The 23,880-nt window shown below is 49.7% G+C and overlaps 6 protein-coding genes across 6 annotated transcripts; 5 read left to right on the plus strand and 1 right to left on the minus strand.

The window, feature by feature from the left end:
- Positions 1-10,349: 10,349 nt before the first annotated feature.
- Positions 10,350-12,089, plus strand: MYCGRDRAFT_51145 (uncharacterized protein; the record flags this gene model as incomplete). The annotated part of the gene is made up of 6 exons (XM_003847499.1): positions 10,350-10,614; positions 10,856-11,298; positions 11,396-11,573; positions 11,641-11,862; positions 11,937-11,989; positions 12,045-12,089. 6 exons carry the CDS (start codon positions 10,350-10,352, stop codon positions 12,087-12,089), a joined length of 1,206 nt encoding a protein of 401 aa, XP_003847547.1.
- Positions 12,090-12,977: 888 nt separating this feature from the next.
- On the minus strand, positions 12,978-13,868 carry MYCGRDRAFT_106471 (uncharacterized protein; the record flags this gene model as incomplete). Its single annotated transcript, XM_003847745.1, has 1 exon — positions 12,978-13,868. A coding segment is annotated over one exon (882 nt), but the record flags the coding sequence as incomplete, so codon positions are not given.
- A 624-nt stretch (positions 13,869-14,492) lies between these two features.
- Positions 14,493-15,388, plus strand: MYCGRDRAFT_50997 (uncharacterized protein; the record flags this gene model as incomplete). Its single annotated transcript, XM_003847500.1, has 2 exons — positions 14,493-14,595; positions 14,649-15,388. The coding sequence occupies 2 exons, from the start codon at positions 14,493-14,495 to the stop codon at positions 15,386-15,388; spliced, it is 843 nt and encodes a 280-aa protein (XP_003847548.1).
- A 1,512-nt stretch (positions 15,389-16,900) lies between these two features.
- On the plus strand, positions 16,901-18,151 carry MYCGRDRAFT_97319 (uncharacterized protein; the record flags this gene model as incomplete). Its single annotated transcript, XM_003847501.1, has 1 exon — positions 16,901-18,151. The coding sequence occupies one exon, from the start codon at positions 16,901-16,903 to the stop codon at positions 18,149-18,151; it is 1,251 nt and encodes a 416-aa protein (XP_003847549.1).
- Positions 18,152-18,963: 812 nt separating this feature from the next.
- MYCGRDRAFT_97320 (uncharacterized protein) lies at positions 18,964-19,977 on the plus strand (the record flags this gene model as incomplete). The annotated part of the gene is made up of 1 exon (XM_003847502.1): positions 18,964-19,977. The coding sequence occupies one exon, from the start codon at positions 18,964-18,966 to the stop codon at positions 19,975-19,977; it is 1,014 nt and encodes a 337-aa protein (XP_003847550.1).
- A 549-nt stretch (positions 19,978-20,526) lies between these two features.
- On the plus strand, positions 20,527-23,418 carry MYCGRDRAFT_97321 (uncharacterized protein; the record flags this gene model as incomplete). The annotated part of the gene is made up of 3 exons (XM_003847503.1): positions 20,527-21,503; positions 21,947-21,967; positions 22,305-23,418. The coding sequence occupies 3 exons, from the start codon at positions 20,527-20,529 to the stop codon at positions 23,416-23,418; spliced, it is 2,112 nt and encodes a 703-aa protein (XP_003847551.1).
- Positions 23,419-23,880: the final 462 nt, after the last annotated feature.

A 23,880-nucleotide genomic window follows, 5' to 3' on the forward strand; every position in this document is an offset into this window, starting at 1 on the left:
AGGAGGAAGAGAGGGAACAACTAGTATAGCGACTCGAAGTCCGCTCGCGAGAAAGTGGACTTTATACTACAGACTATTCGCGGGCAGCACCTGTCGTTCGAGGACTTCCTAACGCTTTATATAACGACTAAGAAAGAATAGAACATACCTAACTAGGGCGAGCGGGCGGCTACTAGGGCGGCAAAGTTAGTACGGATTCTATAGGAGGATAAAGTAGTAAAGTGCATCGCACTATATATGTCTAATAGTAAGTAGCTAAGTACTGCGAGTCTAGCGAAAGAGCTCGAGGATCTAAAGGGACGGAAGGTAAGCAATATTAGTACGTATAGGTTCTATTACTAAGTCTATATAGGAATTCGGGTCTTAGGACAGAAAACTGCCCGCAGAAGAACTAGATTACAGAGACGCGGTAGTAGCTATAGGTTAGTACGTCCTATCTATTTAGGCTCTTATAAAGGAGCTCTTAGGCTTGCCGGCAACTTAGGATCTCTCTAAGTTAATGCTCCGCTACATTAGTCTTATTTCTAGTATGCTTCTGCGTATAAGACATCCTCGATCCGGGAACTAGTTCGCTATGTAGTTAGGAGTGTACCTGTAGAGTTAAGGTGTCAAACGTCGCGTTCTTGTAGTCCTAGCTAGACTAGGTATATGCGGATACCTAAAGAGTATATACCGTTACAACCGGATGCTCTACGACCTAGCTGCCGGTCGTATTAAGGCATTCGGCCGGTCTAACCTTACCTATAGTATATTCGACAACCTAGACTACTTTGCCCGCGTCGGCTAGCATAGCTTCGGTAGGCGGGACGTCCTAAAACATGTTACTACCGCAAAATAGTTTAAGAGTATCGAGGTGCTACGCTTAGGCCTAAAGAAAGAACTATTCCGAAAGGATAGGCCGCTTTAGCTACAAGACATCCTAGATAGCCCGGGCAACTAGCACGACGCTTAGTAGAAGGCGATCTTACTCTACTTAATCGCAAGCGCTATAGTAAGGGTATATTTAGCTAACGTTGCATAGGCATTCGGTATCGAATCTAACGATTCTGTTTTAAAAAAGAAACCGAAGAAGAAGAAGAATGTTAGCTAGGACCCTAGTATTAGTAGAGATACCGCTACTAGTAGCGAAGCTAACCCTAACGGCATCGACTAGACTAAAGTAAAGGGCTTCCCTTAATTCCCGGCTTTTAATCGTATAGTAAAGTAGAAAACTATTAGTACTACTATAAATCTAATCTACGAACAAGAGGGTACGACCGAAGGTACTTATAACATTATAAAGAATATACTAGAGGAGTAACTTAAGCTTAGGGAATTGTATAAACAGGCCGTTAAAGGATAGAACGTAGACTAGATCTGCCGCCCTAGTAATTTCGACTGCTACGAACGCCCTCCTACTACTTAGACCTAGCTCTCTACTAGGCAGACCTAAGTGCCCGCTCCTCTAAATTAGTCGCCTATAGCTAATAACTATCGTCCCGGCATACAAATTTAGCCCCCCTCCTCGCAATATTAGCCGCCTACCTCGCAAAGCTGCCCTCCTAGCTTATAATATTAGCCGCCTACCTCGTAAAGCTGCCCTCCTAGCTTATAATACCAGCCGCCTACCTCGTAAAGCTGCCCTCCTAGCTCGCAATATTAGCCGCCTACCTCGTAGAGTTAGCCTCCTAGCTTATAGTACTAGCTGCCTACCTTATAGAGTTAGCCTCCTAGCTTATAATACTAGCTGCCTACCTCGTAGAACCGCCTCCCTACGCTACGGAATCCGCCTCCTACTAGTCGAGACTAGCCCCCTAGTACTCGTAATCGACTACCTACGGACGGAGAACGTGCTAAGGACGACGTTCTGCGTGTTCGACGGCTAGTCGAGGACTTTATAGGTAGTACGTATAACCCCTCTAGGTATATTCTACTAATGTACGGCGATTAGCTCTCCGTAAGCAATATGTAGACGTGGCTAAAGGAGTCCCGGGAGAATAAGGACGATTTTAACTACATATAATAGGTACTGCTATTGCCTAGGCTCTTCTACCTTAAGATGTGTCTAATATAGGCAATCGAGAATAATTTTAATAGCAGAGAGGGCTGCCGGGCTAAATCGTTACTCCTAGTACACTAGGAGATAATAGAGCAGAAGATATGTCTATTATTTTACGCGCCGCATAGCTACCTAGAACGACTGACACTCGACAGCTTTAATACAAGGGTGCTAGCATTCGTATATAAAGAAATCGACCCGGTAGTTCCTAAGAGGTATGTTATATCTAACTACATCCAGGCGCTGTTAGCTAACGGCTTTATAGGTCTGGTCGGAAAGGTGTACGAGAAGGTGTTCTCGCCGTCTGCTCGTCGCCTAGAACCCGATGCTATTAAAGCTAATACCTAGAAGGCAAAGAATTTATACTCCTCGAAGAAGTAGTAGGGGAAGAAGGCAAAGGCGACTAAAAAGGCAGCTGCCCGGATTAATAGAAACGAAGAGCGGAGAAACTATGTCCGATTCCTATATATCGTCGAGACGTATTATATACTTAGCCGGGCTATTAAATATGCGGACATTAGCCTACTACGTCGAGTCGTTAACCGCTGTATCCTAATCTTCTATGTACGTAGCTACAAGAATTACGCTTTTATTATACTATAGATAAAATGGCTAACCGATTCTAAGGCGTTAGATCTAGTGCTATAAAGAGCGATACTAGCAAACGGGTTCGTAAACATAGCGGGTGCTAAGGACAGTTAGTTCGAGATTAACCGGGCAAACGAGTTCCTTAATTAATACCTAAAGACTCTTATTAGTAGCCGCCGTAATAGGACATTCGACGTCGAGAATTAGCTAGAAGAGGCAACCCTCTTAGTAACGCATACTAGCTATCTACGAGAGGTTATAGAGGCTGGCTTCGGGGAGTCTACAAACACAAAGCACACGTCCCTAAAATTAGTTAAAGAGGTATATGCTATCGCAGCGGCATGCTAGGACGAGACGTTAAAGACTAAAGAAGTCGATCCGGATCCTAACGTAGTAGCCTAGTTTTACGCTATAGACCTGTATGCTATAGGTGTTAAGAACCTAGTAACTCTAATTAAGAATGTTAGCCGTCTAGAACGCTTTAATAAGAACGTAGTAGTTAAAGGACAACAGATTGTATAGGCCGACTAGCCCTTATTGTCTATTAGCATAGAGCTTCCGGACCTAAGGACGGACCCTTACTTGCAACGAGCGGTAGCGACCGACCTAACACCTAGACTTATTATATTATCCTAGGATCCGATAGACGGATACGAATTAGAGCTTTTACAACAAGGCGAGGTAGAGTAATGTTAGTTACTTCGCTAGTCGCTACGTACTATATAGGAGCAAACCGGGCGTAGTAGGGCGCTATTATGCGCCTGCTATCGTTAGCTGATTTACCGAAATTTACAGGCATTAATTGTGTTAACTACATAGGTGCCTCCTAGTATATCTACCGCCCTATCGACATTATTACTCGGAACTCTTCTATCTACTAACAACATCTCGACTCTACTTTATTATCTACTTCCTTATCTACTCTCTTGTCTACTTTATCTACTAATTAACTATCTCTTCTATTACCTACCTTCGCAAACGTACGCGAACTCGAATACTAGCTTACTATAAGCACTCTTACGAGCGGTAGAAGCCTCTCGGGTCTCTAGCGACTAGCCGACTTTAGCGAAGCCCTACTAGGCACTAATTAAGACTAGTACAACGCGGCATACATCTAGATATAGGCGAACTAGTTCAGCTAGCTAAAAATACGGATATTAGAGCTCGAGGTAACAGCGTTTATCGTTAAGCTTTATAGCGTCCTTACATAGGAGGATAGTGCTATACTAGATCTACTTAAGAGATTTATACCTAGGTTACACGCCTCTAGCAGACCGTACACCGAACTTATGCTTCTCCTCGACAGCCGAGCCGACTAGGCGAAGCTTATTCCCTAGGACAAGATCGCTACGCGTATGCGCGGCCGCAACGATTTCTACCTATATATAAGCACTACTTCGCTTTCTGCGATCCTAGCTAGCTTTATAGTAGGTGCCGAGCGCATAGGCGAGCCGGAGGAGAAGGATAGTTAATACGGCTGCAACTAATACGGTCTATACGATAACTAGAAAGGCTTCGTTAAAGGCTGCTATACATTCCCGGCGCCGGATAGTTTGTCTAAGCTCTGGTCGGGCGCGTATACTAACTGCCTACTAGACGGCAATAAGAAGGGATGCAGCATTAGCAGAAGGAAGTTATCGCAAGTTTACGATAGGCTAGCATCTAAAAACATAGCTAATACGTCGACTAGATAGCGCAACGATCCGCTATTAGTATTACTTGGACGCGTCCTGGCCGAAGTTAATATTATAGACATCTTCGACGGAGATAGTGTCCTAGATGCCGTTAGCTATCCTACTTCGAACGACTCTATCCTACAAGAAGACTGCCTAGTAGGTACACTTAACATTCTATTCGTCTTTAGCTAGTACGATACTATAGAGGCTTACGTCGGTTAGATAGAAAGCGTAGCGGCTAAGACTATAGAAGCATATCGGACTACTATTAGGAATACCGCTATAGCTCGAGACCAAACTAAGATAGCCGCGGCTGAGGAGAGACAGGTGTCCTTATCCAGATCTAAAGACTCTATACTAGTGTTTAGCATGCCGAAGGCTAAGGTCCGAGAGCGCAAGCAGTATAGGAGTACGAGATTAGAGCAACTAACTTAAGGTAGGAGGGTTCCTGTTAACGAGGACCGTTCTAGGCGCCGCTCGGATCGAAAGAATTTGCCTAGCAGCTTCGGAGAAATAGACGTCGAAGATAAAGACGATCTAGTCGTCCCTTCGGCCTAGAAATCCAGAAGGAAGAAACTAGTACTTACCGACCTGTTTAGTAGCCCCGAGCCGGAGACTACGCTAGCGAAGAAGCAAGCTTTAATAATAAGCAACATCTTTAGCAGCTTGCTAAGCAGTCGTAATAAGAGTCGCATAGTAACCTAGCCTTCCTAGCCTCGCGCCTCGTAGCCGCCTAGGCGGAGGGTCTACAAGCCGCGACAAATTTCAGACGAGGAGATAGTCGACGCTAGAGGGGACCGAGATGTTACTATAGAGTCCGTACCTACGGGCACTATAAGGCCCAGTAGGAGCAACAAAGTAAACAAGAGTAATCGCCGCCGTAAGCGGTAGTTAGATAGCTATACTAAGATACTAGAGCTTGCTTAATTTATAGCGCCTATACTGCTATTTTGGATTCGCGTTTTGCTTTATTACCTACGTAGCTGCTATGCTGCCGTCCTGTCGTTAGGATGGCCCTGTAGGACTAGCGACCGCTTCTTAGCATTTGTTTAGCGCATTGCGCCTTAGATTTTACGAACGGTAGTTGCTCTAACACGACATGCTAATTAGCAATAGACTACAAGCCTGTTATTAAAGGTCTGTTCGCACCTGTCGTTAGGATAGCCCTACAGGTCGATAGCAAGTTGCTAGATACATTCTTCGAATTAAACCTTAGTATCCCTATTAGCTATCGCCTTACATTACTTAGGTGTTGCGTAAACCTAGTAGTGTTATAAATAGGAGCGCAGCTTCTTCATCCGTATTATACTTATTATCCGAGCTGCTATAATGCCGGAGTCTAGGACTTACATTATGCCTACGCTAAAGTAGGCGGGCCTAGTACATATACACGGACTAAGGAGTCTAACATAGCCTCGAGGCTCGTAAATATAAGAGGAGCTATAAGACGAGGTCTGAACCGTAGACCGGAATGAATCTTAGATCCGGCTATACCGCATACCTTATAATTCCTAGTACTACTAGAATAGCTAAAGTTACTACTAAGTCCTTACTACCGGAGCGAGGCTAATAAGCTATATAACCGACTTTACGGCTAAGATCTTACTACTAAAGTGAGCCTAGTAAACTATGTAACCTAACCGCGACGATAAGTGATATCGTGCTCCCTAAACACCTACGTGCAAGGCGCGATAGTAAACCTATTACGCGCTGTCATACGCGTAGGAGGGGCCGCGTAGTGAATTCACGAGCTAGCTAACGCACTAACTAGCCGACTCGAAAGCGGTAATTATGCTGGCTACATAGAGGGCAACCTGCGTATATCTACAGCCCTACTAACCTCGTTTCTTAATCTTCTTTCTCTATCCTTTATTAACCTCCTTCCCCTTCTGCCTTCCTTACATTATCTACTATATTATCTATTATACTATCTATTATACTATCCGCTATACTATCCGCTATCGTCCGCTTACGTCGAGTAGGCTACTATTCGTAACTGCGCTGCCTTATTAGAAGCAGCTATTGTAAGCTTATAACTTCCTAACATTTACCGCGATTTATAATCTAAAGACTAACGAGACTATAGTACTACCGAAATGTCTAAGACTCTAGGAAAACGCGCGAAGATTATCCGCGACGGTCTCGAGCGCCTAGCGAGCTAGGGCAATGCGCTATCCGGAACAGACTAGGAGGAGTACAAGGCTATTATAAGGTAGCTATAGAAGTATTAGTTCGGCTACAAGCGAGTCGAGCATACGAAGAAGAGTATCGCGGAGTTTATTAGAAAGCTTTATTAGGCTTTATTATAGGAGGATAGAGCGGCGGTACAAAAATGTAGAGAGTTTATCCTATCGACTTATACAAATAGTCGCCCTTATAGCGAACTAGAGTCTATCCTGGATTCTTTAGCAAGCTAGGCGAGGCTTATTAGCCCGTAGGAAATTAAGGACCGTCTGCGCAGCAACATAAACGTTAACCTATAAGGAAGCGCTACGAAGCTTAGCGCTATCCTAGCTAGCTTTATAAAGGGTACAAATAAAATAGGCGAGCCAGACGATAAGGTAAGTTAACGTAGCTACAACTAATACGGACTATCTTTAGACGCGAAAGGCCTGGTTAACGGCTGCTTTACGTTTCCTACGCTAGACGGCAAATCTCTCCTCTTCGGCGGCGCCTATACGAACTGCCTACTTAATAGTAGTTACTACTTATACAGCATTAGTATAGTCCCGGTAAAGAAGCGCGTATCGCGTGCGAGCAAAGGTGGTAAGCAAGAAGAAACTTAGCTGTTGTTATTGCTAAATAGAGTTACCTAGCAAGTGCGCATTAGCGAGATCTTTAATAATAGTGCTAGTATCCTAGACTCTGTTACCTATCCTACCTTAGACGACTCTATCCGGGTAACTAACCGCATAGTAGGTATGCTAAGCGTTCCCTTTACCTTTAGCCGGAACGACAATGCTGCTATATACGTTAGACGGATTAAGAGCGCATTAAAGGACGGAGTAGAGGAGTGTCGGTCGATACTACGTAATTAAGAGCTCCGGAACTTATCTAAGTCCGATGCTAGAGATGCTTAGTCGATAGGATCGGGTATTTCGAGGCTAAGAATAAAGACTGTAAGTCTAAAGAAGAAGACGCCTCGGAGGACAACTAGTAGGATAGAGGAGGAGCTAGAGGAACTAAGGAGGGAGCCTAAAGACTTCGCGCGTAATTAGCGCCGTATTACCCGCTCGCAGAGCACTACCTAGTAGCCCTAGGCGGACGAGATAGAGGTAGACGATTAGCTAGTAAGCCGCCGACGTCGTCGCCGCTCTAAGAAGACTTCCTAACTCTCGCTAGAGTTTGTACGGGAGGACTTAGATAAGGATCTCGAGGGGATCTAGACGTCTAGCCGTCCCCCCTTTAAGGATAGTAGGATAGTTAGTTCGAAGGTAGATAAGACACCTAGCAAGAAGAAGAAGGGTAGTGTTTTCTCGGATATAAACTTAGGCTTAGGTTTTAGCCCGGATCCTAGTGTAGAACCGGAACCCCGGACTAGAGCGATAGGGATGTTCGACAGGTTCCGTAGCCGTAGTAGCTGCTTAGTTGCGCTATTAAGTGCAGTAAAGCCTCGTACAGCGGAGGTACTAGCTCGTCGAGCATACAAGCCTCGGGATTAGGACACGCGTATAAAGGATCTCGGTAAGGACGACATAACCTAGGACCTTATTAACACGTCTACTAAGGCAGGAAAGTAGAAGCGCCGCGAGTCTAGCTAGGGCGGTCGCTACCGCGACCGCTAAGAAACGGAGCGACAGGTGCGGATAATAGGAGGGCACTACAGAGCATACAGATGTTTTAACTTGGATTTTAGTACTTTTATTGCATTTACTAGCATCGCGCTACGACTTTAGTAGAGTAGCATCGAACTTAGCCCGTCGTTAGGATAGCCCTACGGGTAGAGCGATTGCTAAGCGAGCATTAGATTTTACGCATCGCGACTCCTATATAAGATAGGAGTAGAGACGAGACATAACGCGGACAGCAGTAGACTACAAGTCCTAACATCGCTGTCTAATTCTACCTGTCGACAGGATAGCCCTATAGGTTAAAAGCATACTTATAGTTAAGTCCTTTTTAATACAACCCTAGTGCCTTTATAACCCGAACCGTCTTATTTACTAGTACTCTAGCAAACGTAAGGCTCCCTTTTATTAAACATTGCTATATAACAATAGAGTTCGCTGTAAGATCATAGAACACGCGAGGCGATTACTATTCTTATAGCACTTTAGCATAACTATTTATTAGATAAAGGCCGGCAACGTAGATAAGTCGACAGCTACGTACGAATAGCAATTAGTAGCTAACAGAATTTACTAACGAGATGCTAACGTTGCGCCGCGTAGCTAGGCGACCGAATAGCATACAAAATAACCCCGTAAGAGCCTCTAAGACTTCTCTCGAACACTAATATTAACAACTATTAAGCGAGACTAGTAAGCATGCCTTAGCTGCCTAGGCAAACATCCGAACTATACTAACATTCGCTAGACACTATATGCTTCTCCTTAGACGACTAGTTAGTCTATCGTAGTGTTAACCGCTACCCGAAGTAAGGTCTACGAAAGTTACGCGCCTTCCGGAACTACTTAGAAGAAGAGCGCTAGGCGCAGCGGCAGGACGAGCGTATAGCGTAAGAACAAGACTTCGAATCCGTATACGATCTTCTAGTACGGCGCCTATCCGACAACCGCGATTAGTTACGATACGGAGGCTTAAGATACTATATAGGAAGCTCTAACTACTACTATATAGATAAGACACAAGAATCACATTTAGGACAGCGCGTAGAGGGGAGGCTAGGGATAAGGCTAGATAACGGACGTAATACTAGAGATACTAGGCGGACGACCCGAAATCTATGGCCCGCCTAAGTTAACAACCTGTTTATAACGCGGCTAGCGCCTCGTAGCATAGCGCCGTCGACTTATCGTAATACAGGACAGCATCCCTGTGTCGAGACTATAGCAACTTAGTTAAGTGTATATAGTCGCTTAAGCCGACGACTAAGAGCTTATCAACCGCTATTAACGAAGCAGAACCTAGCGGATTAGCAGAGCAGGGCGGCAGCAATTAAGGCCAAGGAGGAACGCGCGCGGCAGCGTCTTACTATAGCGGACAAATAATATAGTACTAGCGACGGATATAGGGGCGCAATAGACATAGGCATAGTAATTTTAAGCTTTTAGCATAAGAATCTAGCTACGATACTAGTTAGAAACTAATACCCCTACTACGCACGACAGCGATAGAATTACAGCATAATTTTTATAGTAGTACAATTAGATCGACATGTAGCTTCTTATATATACCTTAATTATACGATAAAAGTAGTTTTGAATTTTCGATGTCGCGGCGCTACATAGCATTACCTAAAAACGCTGCTGGGCCCTCAGACCCTCTCAGGCGAGGCGCTCGAAGAGGTTAGTGCTCGCCAAGAGGGTCTGTGCTTCTGAGACTAGTGGGGAGGAAGTCGTGTGTGTTGAGCGACCTCACTTCCATCACAGTCCAACGCTTGCTGCGGTAGCAAGACACGCTGCAAAAGTCCATCGTCGTGTCGATGTTGCTCTGGAACAGCTTTGCCCACATGCGTCAGACTGGGAGCTCGATGTACAGCAAGAGGGAGCAGAAGGCGCAGGTAAGTTCGAAGGATGGAGCTGCCTCGCCGAGGACGGCAAATGTGGGACGGAGATCCCTACTACCTGTGCTGATCGGCCGTGTGAGGTGAATGAGGGAGAGGTATGTTCTGGATGGCTCTTCGTCCCTTTTTGACCTTTCTTTGATACTCTCATTCCTCATACTCTGAACAACGACCTGGGAATTCCGACTGGCCTGCTGACATTGCACCACTGTGATCTACTGGACTGCCTCGGTCGTGGTGTCGAAACTGGAATATACGCTTGCGATTCACTGCCGACGCAATTGAAGTTCACATTCATCCGAAAAGAAGCCTACCAAAGGTTCTCAAACCGCATCCAAGAATCTTTCCTACCACTTGAGCCATGGCCTTCCCTCGCCCAACCCGCGCCTTCAGATCTCCTCTCACCGCGGAAAATCTTACCAAGACGACCGCCATCGTTGCTTCTGAGCCCGGCGAAGATCACAAACCCGCCGCCAACTGGTCTCTTCAGGAAGTCTATATTCCGACGGAGTTGAACGATGGAGAAGTGCTGGTAGAAATGGTCGCCACTGGAATCTGTCATACCGACATCTCGTTGACAGGACCTGGGATGGCGCAGGGGTTTCCGATTGTGCCAGGGCATGAAGGTGAGTGTTTGTGTGGTCTTTGTTCGAACGGCGATCCATGTGGATGCGGTCTCAGTGAGCTCGCAGCTGGTAGAGGAGCTTTGAAGTCCGGTATCAATGGCAGCTCGCTTCAGGTGGAACATCAAGGATCCAGACGGTCAAAGGCCCAGCAGCCGTCCACGAGTTATCGGCGGCAAGCAGAAGGGAGACGGAGACAAGCCAGCACCACCTGTCAATCACAGCTAACCCGATTCGCCTCCAGGCTCAGGCTACATCCGTGCCCTCGGCCCATCCATTACCAAATCCTCCCTCCAAGTCGGCGACCCCATCCTCCTCTCCTTCGACCACTGCACCGCCTGCCCATCCTGTACCTCTTCTTCACCGGCCTACTGCGACACCTTCGCTCCCTTAAATCTCTTCGGCGAGTCCTCCGTCTTCCACTCGTCCTCCTCTCCCTCGGAGTCCAATGCTATCGGAGGCAAGTTCTTCGGCCACTCTTCCTTCAGCAAGCTCTCAATCGTCAAGGAGACGAGTATCCTCAGCGCAAAGGGTTTGGTGAAGGATGTGGAGGAACTGAGATTGTTCGCGCCACTCGGATGTGGGATTCAGACGGGTGCGGGTGCGATTTTGAATCTGGTGAAGCCGGGAAAGGAGGATGTCGTGGCTGTCATGGGCTTGGGAGGAGTGGGGTTGAGTGCTGTTATGGTGAGTTTGTCTTTGACGCTTTGTTGCTGGAGGACCTTGTGAGAAAATGGCAAGATGGTGAATCACGATAGCCAAGTGCTAACGAGGTCATGAATAGGCTGCGAAGATTGCTGGCTGCAAGTCAATCATTGCCGTTGACCGGGTGGAGTCAAGGATTGAGGAGGCCAAGTCCCTCTTTGGTGCCACGCACGGCTTGAACACGACTGGTATAGAAGATCTCGCAGCAGCCTTGAAGGAGATCACAGGCGGCAGAGGACCCAACGTTGTGATAGAGAGTACGTCTCCCACTCCTCTCAGCCTCCAGGGTTCCAGCCCTCCTCGATGCTGACCACCACCCCATAGCAACCGGCCACCCCGCCGTCCTCGAACCAGCCTACGCCTCCGTCGCAACAAAAGGTTCCTTTGTCATCATCGGCGGCCCACCTCAAGGCTACGAGATGAAATTCGACTACGTCCAGCACTTGTTCCGCGGGATCAAAGTGTTTGGATGCGTGGAAGGGGATTCCGTGCCAGAGAAGTTCATCCCGGAGATGATCGCGTATTATCGAGAGGGGAAGTTGCCTGGTATGGTGTGCCTTGTTTGTCTATTGGAAAGTCTTGAGCGGCCTGGTGGGTACGTTGCTGATCTAACGGTGTAGTGGACAAGATGGTCAAGTTCTACAAGGCGGAGGACTTTAAAGAGGCGCTGCATGTAAGTTGGATCTTTGCGATTTGGTTTGTTCCGGAACTGACAAGAAGGTCAACAGGATATGCACGCCGGCAAAGCGATCAAGCCAGTGCTTGTATGGTAGGTAGGTAGGTAGACTTCTCCATTGGCGCACCCCCAACTGTGCTTTCGGGAGCGGGTCGCAGCGTTGCAGAGCGAGGACCTCGAGCAGATACTTTGGACCGTCTCGATGCAGTAGTAGCCCTTCAAATGAACGCATATGGTACAAGCGTGGAACTGAAATGTACACCAAACCCTATCAACGATTCTACATCCACACATTTCTACATCACTCACAATCCGGATTCAACCCACTTCTCTTGCCCAAGACCGGCACCTCATCCCTGACCTCCCTCGCGACAACCGCCTTCTTGCCCATGACCATCTGCATGAAGCTGTAATTCACCACACACTTCACTCCTAATTCCTCGCCTCTCCTCACGATATATCCATTAATGTACTCGATCTCCGTCCGCCTCCCCGCCCTGACATCCGCGAGCATAGAGCTTACATTCCCAGCCGTCTTCTTTGCCACAATCGTGTACAATTTTTCCAGTCGCTTGGCCGAGAAGCGCCACTCGACATTCGGTAGGTGGCGGAGTTCAGGTAGCGACCGCATGACGAGTGACGTTTCAGCGAGCAGCATACGCGCTGTGCGGACGAGGTGGAAGGAGGAGGAGCCGAGGACTGCACCGTTGCGGGCGTCGAGGAGAGCAGTGAGAGGATTGATGATAGAGTTGACGGCAAGTTTTTCGAGTTGCAGTTGAAGAAGGTCGAGAGGGGTGTAGCCTACGGCTGCAAGGGCGGGAGTGCGGGTCAACGTGCGGATGATGTAGCGGGCGGTTTCGGGGTAGTGTCTTTGAGATGTCCCAGGGACGTCTGCGGAGGATGGAGTAATGGGGACGAAGGATGTAGGGTTTGAGAGGTCGGCTTCGGATTGTTCAGCGGCTGTGTCGGATGGAGTGGGTTGCGGCTCCTCTCGAGGGAGAATCGCAAGAGAGATTGTGCCGTGGCCGGCGTGGATGACATAGAAAGGGTCGCTTTCAGCTTTCTCGGGAGGAGTGTTCGCGCCGTGATTTATTACACCTTGGACATATGTCGGTCGGGTGGCCTCGTTGGGGAAGACCTGCTCATTGACGACGTCGATGACGCCCATTCCATTTTGCAAAAAGCAGATTGTGCTGTTCCGATTCAAGCGATGTTTGACCGATGCTAGAGCCCCAACGGTCGTCACGGTCTTGGTCGTGACAATCAGATTGTGGATCATGTCGTCCTTGACGTATGGCAACCCGGCTCCGCGTGGATTCATGGTAATGCTCTGTGGATTGGTGTCGATCGGCTCGGAAGCCATCTGCTGTGGCTCCGAATCTTCTTCAGCTGAAATCTCCTGAACGTGCTCTTCCTGTGCTGGCGCTTCCTGGATAGACTGCTCCTGTGCAGACTCTTCCTGGCGAGAAGTTTCCTCCTGCGCAGCAGCCTTCTGCCCAGCTTGCTGTTGCTTCACGATCGCCGCCACATTATGCGGCAGCATGCCTGTCGAATCTGCCATGTCCCAGACTGAATTCTGTCCCCGCTGTAGCTCAATCCCATGCTGCCTAGTAACCATAGGCCGTAGTTCAACATCAAACCCTCCTCTCGGAACCTCCGCCTCTCCATCCGCCACTGTAATCACCTTCCTCCCCTTGTTCCACGCTTGCAACAATTTATACCGATGAAACAGCAGCGTGATTGGCGGTGGATCCGGGATTCCTCTCAAAGCATGCGCCACGAGCTTTCCTATACTCCCTGTCCCGATAATGTGTATCCTTCGATCCGCGGGTTGAATCGGCGCGTGCTGACGATCGATTGGCGACATGGACTCTTGTACACTCCGTTCAAAGGCCTCCCGATCCGGGAGGTGCTGTCTTAACTCCCGTTCCCTCAACTCGTTGCCTTCCTCATCGCTCTCCACCTCTTCTTGCGAAACTGCTTCTTCCTCCTCATTATGCCTCCGATCATTTTCCGCCTGCGCCTGAGCTTCCATCGTGATCTCTTGTCCTTGATTCCACCACGGTCGCAGTCGTCCGGTTGTCGTCGTGAAGAATCGCCGATGTTGGTACCTGGCAACCCTGCCGACCGTCTGGTCACCGATGCTCCATGGAGTGGAGAACCTCGGTATTGAAACCGGAATGCGGAGGGCTGTAAGATGCAGCTTTGCTGTGGTATAGGGAGGCTATGAAGGTGAGATCATAGCGGTATGGAGAGATGAAGGAAGTGCTATCGGGGCGTTTCTTGGAGCTATATATCGGGAAGCTCTTCTCGCGTCGTGCAAGTGATCGAGAGCGTCATGAAATTTGGGCAGGGGTGTCATCGAAATGTCGGGCATGCGAGATGGATGACTAAGGCGGGAAAGAGCTCCCCGCCGATCAAGCACATTCACTTCGACCTCTTTCACATGCTTTAGTGCTTTCAATCTTACTGCAAAATGGCATCTCCCAGAATGACGGTCATGGCGACTCAAAGCAGGACTTTCTCCCGAATACTCTGTCTCCCTCCGCCGCTCCGTGTCCGAGCATTCTCGGTCCTCAGCCGTCCCAAACCCAACTACGAAGGTTATGAGAAGCAATAGCTCCAGCTGAATCCACATATATTGACTGTTTCCTAGGCCACGTCCCTCTCAACATAATCGAACGAACCTCCCTTGCTCTCGGCTCAGCCTTTGGCTCCCTCCTCAATCCCTACCGACATGATCTCATCGCATCTCTCGGCGAAGCCACCGCAAAGCCATACTTCATCGCACGTCTCCGCCGCGCTATGCTGTCCAACCCTACCGGCCGACGAATACTCCGCGACAAGCCCCGCATAACGAGTAAGACGATCAGTCTGGAAGAGCTTCGTACATATCCCGAGAACAGCGTCGGCAGAGCATACGCAGCATGGCTGGATCGCGAAGGCGTCACGCCGGACACGAGGGATAGCGTACGGTATATCGATGATCCCGAGGAAGCGTATGTTATGCAGAGGTATCGGGAAACCCACGACTTCACGCATGCGATTACGGGACTGCCGGTGATCATCGAGGGCGAGCTGGCTGTCAAAGCCTTCGAGTTTGCCAATACGCTGTTGCCCATGACGGCCTTGAGTTTGGTTGCGATCGTGAGGTTGAAGAAATTGGAACGGGCCAGGTTCTGGGAGGTCTACTTTCCGTGGGCGGTAAGGAATGGTCTGAAGGCGGAAGAGGTGGTCAATGTGTACTGGGAAGAGGAGCTGATGACCGACGTGGAGGTGCTCAGGGCAAGATTGGGCATTGAAGTGCCGCCGGATTTGAGGGCTACGAGGAAAGCTGAGCGGGAGAAGCAGAGGGCGCAGAAGAAGGCGGAGCAAGTAAGAGACGGGCTGAGATGATCGCAAGCGTGCAGGCAACAGACAAAGTCGACAGTCCGATACGCTCTTGCTGTCTCTCTGCCATAGATTATTCCATCGACACGTCCGACGGCTTATACGCAAACCACTGATAAACCGACAGCTCCTTGGCGGACATTCTGTCTTCGAGCAACCACTTCAACAGCTTCCTCAGCATGTCGGCGAACAGCGTCTCTTCCTTCTCATCATGGAAACCGCCGTCCAGCGCTGTTCCCTTTCAATACACATTCCCGACCAGCACATCTTGGATCGATGCTCGGCAGACGAGTGTCCTATTGCTCGTACAAGTACGCTTCCCTGGATCGGAGGCGACAATCTGGAGGGTCCTTCCGATGTGATCCGTCTCTGCTGGGCAATACCGCTCGCGGACATCCAACTTTCTCCACCAATGGCCTGATCTTTTCCCAAAGATCTTGAAAAGTTGCCGAGCGACTCGTTTGAATTATCCATGAACGCGCCGAACAGCCCACAGCCTCTTCTCAGCCCGCAGAGCAAGCTGGCGAGCGCCCACATCACTTTCGACTCCGATCCGATTGTCCATAATCAGCTCAGGGCTACTGCGGATTCGTAGTAGACCCAGCCTGTCCGGGAATTCGATCACTGCGAAAGATATGCCAAAGTCGATCATACAAGTTCGGGAGCTATGCCACTTTTGCAACGAGCCTTTGGAAAGTGACTGAATGGACGAGGTGCTGAAGCTCCGACGGGTCCGCACGGGTTTCGTCATCGAAGTTTGTGACTTGGACGAACTCAGATGGTGAATCGATCAGGTGCTGCTCGGAGAGGCTTTTCGGGACTTTGGTTTGGATCATAATGTTGGAAGGCGTCAGACCTGCAGAGTTACTGTTAGTATCGGAGAAGCATACCTGCAGGGAAGATTGCTCATCATCATGATCGATTCTGTGCTCATGCAGCATTGCAAGTTCCCGCACTATGGACCGACAGGTTACGTTCAGAGCGCAGACGTCTCCCGAGCCCTGAGTATCGATGACTCGCTGTCTTCGTTGCTTGGTTCGCCGCACGGAGGCATGACAAGACACAGATGACCTTCACTGGTACCCTCTTCGAGCGGAAGCTATAGGAACCTTGCATCGAAGCATTGGAAAGTTGGCGCTTTCATGGCTTCGAGGACTTCACCTGGCGTTGAACTGGCCACCCCAACAGTGCACAAGCTGCGTCGAGTGACAGCTGTGGGAGTTGGAGAGTGCTACTAATGCTGGTAACTCACGAACAAGTGAGTTCCCACTTGGTATAAGGAAGAATCTGATGGTTTATGATAGCGAAGTGAAGCTCACAGAGATGTCCTCAACTCCCGGCGCGAGCGCATGTTGTCACATGTCAAACTCTGTAAGCCGCTGGCGTCCACATCACTCGCATGACCGGAGCCGCAGAGCCCGACTGCGACACGACTATTTCACCGTCACCCGCTCCCATTCGACACCCTCCTTCACACATCAGCATCGCACTTCTTCGATACAATCAAACCCATTCAGCATGGCAGACCTTCAGCCTGCGTCCGCCTCGCATCGCGCAAACACAAGACCGCAAGCCGCGTCGCCTGCCGACGATAGGTCCATCAATATCAGTCAAGCAGCCGACCGCACTGATCTCAGGACGATGTCCCACACCAACAGTCTCGGCGGACTCCCGCCAGAAATCTTCGATCATGTCGCCGGCCTCACTACGCCGGAAGATCTGATGTCTCTCCGGCTCGTGTCTCGAGACGTCGCGGCCAAGGTCCTCTGCATCTGCAAGCCTGTTCTCTTCTCGACCAAGAAGATCATGCTGTGTCACGAGGCAAGCATGCTCTCTGCCCTGGAGCATGCGCAGCATCCCACCTTGGGAAACGCTATCCGTCGAATCGTTCTATTCGACAACGTTCTTGAAGATCCAGACGAGTCCTACATGAGCATCAAACCCACTCGTGGTTACATTCGGGAATGGGAAGGGGCCTACCAGACTCAGAAACGCATGTTCGGCCACGGAGATGCTCTTCGCTTACTTACGGACTTTCTCAAGACGGTCTCAAAAAGTGGAGTTCTATCCGATCTGCGCATTCAGAGGTGCGATGGGACAGAGTTGAGCTCTCGGCAACCGTCCTTACCACGTGGATGTTACAAAAACAAACATCCTTCGGACGACTTCTTTCTCAGCACGCTATTGACGGCGATCATTACATCAGGATTTGCCGCGGATACCTTCGCAATGATCATTGACACGAAATACAATCTGAGCACAACACTTCTGCCAGTCGTTCATCACGGAGCTCAGGCCTCGAGCATGTCTCGGTACGAGCTGGCCTTCTCCAGGTTCAAGGCACTTGAGTTGGTCCTGTCCGTTCAAGACACCCATCGCTCGTTGGGCGATGATACAGAGGCCATCAGAAATTTCTGCCGCGCCAAATTCTGCCAAAAGATCGTCTCACTCATCATAACGGGCGATTGCCATTGGGATAACAGGTTGGATTCGGAGAGTGAAGAAACCGCTCATCAGTTCAATGAGCTGATGAGCATGGAGTGTCCTCGCCTGGAGGTGCTGAAACTGCATGGCTACCATGTCGAGTGTGATGCACTAATGGCTTTTGCCAAACGCCACAAATGCCTCTCGAAGGCGGCGTTTGGCTACGGAACTCTCAATGATGCATCTGGTCCAATTGATTACGAGGATAATTGGGACTTCTACCAAGACATGGCCTCTTCCACTGAGATCGCGGAGGTGATACACGATGAGAAATTGATGGGTTGAGTGCCATGCTGTCGCGATACACATGCCTGGCAAGCATCATGTGGTCCAGCTCTGAACTGCAAAGTTTCCGATGCAATACAGTCCTTTCCATGGCACCAAGCTGTGCGCGGACGATTGGAGTGGCATGCGATTCTTGCCAGTTTCAGGCAACATGAGCGTACGTGTTGAGCTTCTTTCGCGTTGGAAACCGAAAGTACTTTGCTTAGGTTCCACTTGCTGTTGCACATCAAAAGTACGTACCTATCCTTCAATCTCTACTCACCAAATTGTCTGCCTGTCGTCAAACAAGATGGACGCTTAATTTCGAAATGAGCGTGCATTAGATGACAGAACATCATTGGAAGTCCGGTCATACAACCTAGGGGATTTCCGAGTCCGATGGCTGACACAGAAGTGTGCCTGCAAAGGCCTCCGGCACTCTGATGAACAGTGCTGATGCGAGGCATCGGACCATGAATTCGAATCAGCACCAAGACAACACCGCTTCGCCGGGGGAGGTTTCCAGTGACTGAGACATTGGTTCATCCACTTCAGGCCCTGGACTTCAGTGAGCTTCCGGGTCTATGCGTGCAGAGTCTCAGACTTTGGGATATTAAAATAAGACAGTCTTACGCGAGTTCGGCATCATCGTCATTCTAGAAGCCGTATATAACAGCGAGTCAGTGATTCATTGAACAGACAGCAACCGAACCAGCATACATCCTTCGCACCTAACGAACATCCTGCAGTTCCCTCCGCCTTCAGATTATTGGGTCACTTCTAGCCCATCGAAGTCCGGAATACTGCCGACAAACACACTTCTACCAAGAAAGATGACCCAATTCATCATCCAAGGAACCTCGCTGGCCGAGCCCAAATACCAAATGCAAGTGGATCTCGCAAGTATGACCAGCATGCGGGCTGCCATCGAGTACGTCGAAGATACATCAAGCGGACCGTCAGTCGACACTCTCATCCTCCGTGACAATTCCATACCGGATCCTAGTACCGCTAGCGATACTTCTGTGGATATCTACCCACAGCTGAAAGCCCGCTACGACGAACAATCCCACATGCGCCGACGGCGGGAAGATTTCAGGCTCCTCTGTGAGCTTTTCCACAAGTGCAAACAGCATCAGAGGATCACGACAGTACGGTTCGAAACGTACAGCCATCCATTGGACGTCCTGCACTTCTTCGATGAGTACGACGACGCATTCCTAGACACTGGTCACTATGCATTACTCCTTGTCTTAATGGCCGCAGCAAACTGCGGGTCTTTCGCGCAAGCGTTCATCATGGATACGAGGAACTTCCAGGCACTGCCTATTGCTCGTTATGGACTCCACGGAAGCACTACGGAGACTTGTCAAAGAGCTTTCAACCGCTTTCAGCATCTTGATCTCGTCCTACAACTGTCCGAGAGTGGGGAGAAAGATCAATCTAACGAAACGAAGCACGCTGAGAGATTCTTCGCAGCTATTCCGCTGGAGAAAGTTCGTTCACTCAAGATTGTTCCTTTCGCGGGGGAGGGTTGTACCCTAGAGGCAACAGATGCACTTCTTCTCTCCGACTTTCCGAGCTTGGAAAGGCTCGAAATCTCACAAGCCGCCTTCGATGGCTTCACAATGGTGAGGTTCCTGCAATCTGCAGAGGCCTTGCAGAGTCTGCACCTTACGCTATGCGATGTGGAAGAGGTACCGGCAGCATTTCTCGACTCACAGAAGTGGTGTGAAGGCATATCGAGCGGCCTTGGCATTGCAGATGTTGCTGCAGAAGACTCAATCTTCTCTGGAGGAGAATGCCAGGACGAACGGGCGAGGGGAGGATTCTTCGAGCTCATTTGATCTCGTGCATGTGTTACGCCGGCCATGGCATGCGTAGGCATAATAAGGAGGCGGCCACTTCTGTTGGATGAGACTACGCACTACGCCTTGTTCAGGTCAGCGACCCTTGAAAATGCTTTGTCACATGCTGAAATCTTACCTTAGTTCCGGAATTCACTCGCTAAATTCTGGCGCGAGACATCCAGACTTCGCCAACGCTTAAACACTTTCCCATCAACCTTCATCTCCAGATTCTCGGTACGCTCAACATCAAGTCTGCTTTCGCAATTTGCGCCTAATACAAAGCGCTTAAGCAGCCTCCATCGAACACCACTACCAGGACAAAATCCGAAGCGGCGTTTGCACTCGCGCATCGATTGCACCTTCTTAATTCACTTCAACACCTTCATCGGACTCTACAACAGTGGTAGGTCCGCCGTGTGCACCGTTCGCCTGTCTCATTATCCCTTTCCGAAGCCGCTCACCGCTGACACGATCTGTCGCAGCTTCTTTACATCAACAGCAAGACACCACTTCATCAAACCCGGTTGAGACAACATTATCTCTACCATGGAGCAATCTCCCACCCTGCTTGGACTGCCGGTCGAGATGTTCCAGCGCATCGCCGAACTCACCTCAAAGGAGGAGCTGATGTGTCTCCGCTTGGTATCGCGCGACTGCGCCGCCAAGGTGCTGAAGGTGTACAAAGAAGTGCTCTTCTCTGAGCAAAAAGTCATGCTATCTACCACTTCGAGCATTCGAAATGCCATTGAAGTCGTTGATCATCCGGTATTCGGCGGTGTGGTTCAGAAACTGGTGCTGGTGGACGATTCATTGCCGGATCCATCCGATATCGACTTTACTAGCAGCACCGAAACTGGTCGCGAGGAATCGGCTTGCGCACGTCTACTCACGGCTACGCATCGTGCACAGAACTCGACATGGAAGCAAGGAGAAAGCCTCCGCTTGCTCACCCTCCTTCTCCGCAAGTACTCCCAGGGTGCCAAGAACTCGATCATTCATCTGGAGACAATCTCCGAGCTTGAGATTGAGGACGGGCGGGAACTATGGAGCGGGAACGATGTGGGCAGCTTGGAGATGGTACTGAGGGCTGTGGTGGCGTCAAAGGCTCGCTTCGGGACGCTCTCCATGGACAAAACGGTCGTCGATGGGATATGTCCTGTCAAATCCGGACGGGACGACTCTAGGAGCCAACTGTGTACAGAGGCGCTCCGTGATAACTTCAAGGAGCTTGACATCGTCATCGAAGCATACCGTTGTAGTCACATGCACGATGTCAAGCGGGCGCGCCATTTCTATTCCTCAATATCGCACGCCAAGCTCAGATCGGTCAAGATCGTTGGTGGGCCCGTTCCCGAACATCAACCCTCTGCACAAGAACCCGCGATCGCTGCATTGATGGACCAGGAGTTCAAATCTCTGGAGTTCCTCGAGTTCGGCCGAGTTGGTCTTCAGTGGCATAGGCTTGTGCCCTTCCTGACCCGCCAGCGGAACTTGCGCGAACTTCGTTTCTCCGACACCTGGGTGTACGACACTCCGGAGACTTATTACGACGTGGAAACAGCATGCGGATTTCTCTCCCGGGCCTGTGATATCGCGAAGGTGACAGAAGAGGCTACTGTATTTGATTGAGGCTAGGATCGATTTCCACGCGAGACATCAGGGCAATGCAGTCATCTCGACCAAGTAGGGCTCGAAGACAGCCATGGAAACAATCCGGAGACACATATGTCTGGGCTGTTTTCACTATTTCGTTCGCAATGCAGATTCTGCTAGGTAGATCGTACGGCATTTGAGATGCTTTGGGGTATATCAGCTGTGCCATTTGAAAGACGTGCTACTTGTCCGTTCTCTTTCCTCGGGTAGTAACGGCACTCAGCTTTCAACATCTCCACCATGTGTATGTACTGGAGGTCAAGCTCTGAGAAAGCTGCTGGGTGCGTTGTGCATCTCAAAATGGTTTCTGCAGCGATCCACTTTGCGCTGCCAGGTTTGTTGCTGTCATGCTGAGAGCTTTGCCATAGTTTGCCGCGCTGCTTGTCCGACTGAGAGATTTCGCTGTTGTCATCTGCTGGAACATTCCTCTTCCGACCCAAGCTGCTTGCTTGCGAAGTGCAAACATGGCCGGTTAACACACAAGCCCTTTGAACCATGCTTAACTTCTAGTGCTTGCAATTCCCTCCGATCCGAGACGACGATCGTGCCCAGAACGCCGTCACATCAAAAGGACTTTCTTGTCTTGCGAGAGACACCAAATCTTCGCTGCATACATCCGCTTTCTTTCTGACGAACTCCCGAACCATGAGCACTCCTGACATGCTGAGCAGCCTCCCGGTCGAGCTATTCGAGCTCATCGCCGAGGATGTCATGAGCGGCTCGAGCGAAGACCTTACAGGTCTCCGGCAGACGAGCTCTCAAAGTGCAGCCAAGGTGATGAGGCTCTACAAGAAGTGTCGCTTCGCGGAGATTGCTGTACGCCTGGTCCGCCCTTCCAGCATAGTCAACGCCACAAAGATCATCGAAAGCCGTATTGTAGGATCTGCAGTCCGCAAAATTACCTTCGTGGACAACTCACTGCCAGACCCATCTCGCAAGGACGAAGAAGGTTCCGAACAGCACTCGAGCTCAGCTGACGACAATCAATCTGACTCCGGGGAGGACGAGCATTCCGATTCCGAGAATGCTGATGCAGACGAGTCGAATGCCGACTCGGCGGACAGCTCTCCTGAAGACAAGGCTTATCACACACAGCAAGCCATGCGGGAGACCGGACAAGATCGAGACCTGCTCATCAAGCTCTTCGACAAGTTTGGGCGTGGTGGGAGAAGAAGCAGGAAGCTGAGCGTCGTCTTTCGATCCCGTCGCGAAGAAGGAGAAGGGACGTTGCATGATGGCCACTGCCTTGCGATCGTCATGCTTGCCATTGCATCTTCCAGTGCGACTTTCAAGGCCTTTACCATGGATGTTGGGAGGGCACAGGGTATTCCGGTCACTCAATATGGGAAGAACTTCCAGAGTGGCATCATCTGCAAGTCCGCCCTTTCGCACTTCAAGGCCCTTGATCTTGTGCTGAACGTCGACGAGGACGACCTCGCCCGAGCGCGCGACTTCGTTGACATGATCAGCAAGCTCAAGATCCGCTCGTTGACGTTCAAGACTCTGGTGGATGGAGAAATGACGAAATTCATCGACATCGATACGTTGATGAAGCTGAAGTTTCCAGATACGGAGAACTTTGAGTTCGAGCATGTGTTCGTTTCCTGGGACAAGCTGGTATCGTTTCTCAAACGCCAGAAGAGCTTGCGAAACCTGGTCATCACCTTTCACGAGGCTACGGTAGACGAGGAGCCGCAGATTTTCCAGTGTCGGTCTCAGGAGGCACGCAACGAGCTCTCCCGCCTCACTGAGAATGCTGATTTGATCTTCAATGGGTTCCACTGAAGCTCTTGCGGTCGAAGAGAACATCAGGGCATCACATGCCGGAGAAGGAAAGGGCATGTCATCCAGGGAGAATGGTAAGGTATGCTTTCAACTCCAATAGAGCGCCACCTGAAGGTTGTGCTTTGCTCCCGAGCATTGCGAGCTGTTTCCCGGGGGCTCTTTCGCCGCGGTCGTGCTTCAGGGGCCGAAGTAGTCAGTTGTGGCAGTGTTGAAGCGTTATGATAGATTCAGTCCGATGCAAAGAGATCTGATGGTACATGATATCCTTTCCAAACAAAGCTCCTAAAAGTCGTGATGTACTGCGCCGAGCTGCGGAGCTCTATGCGTCTGAGATTGTGTCACATGCAAGAGTTCAAAGTCTTGAAAGTGTCACAGGCGACTTATCGCCGAGCTTAGGCATCAACCGTATGTTTCTCATTTGAACCTTCCTCCAATCACCACAAACTCAACATCACCTGCACG

The sequence above is a fragment of the Zymoseptoria tritici genome, chromosome 13 (assembly GCF_000219625.1).
Source record: "Zymoseptoria tritici IPO323 chromosome 13, whole genome shotgun sequence".
NCBI classification, from domain to species: domain Eukaryota; kingdom Fungi; phylum Ascomycota; class Dothideomycetes; order Mycosphaerellales; family Mycosphaerellaceae; genus Zymoseptoria; species Zymoseptoria tritici.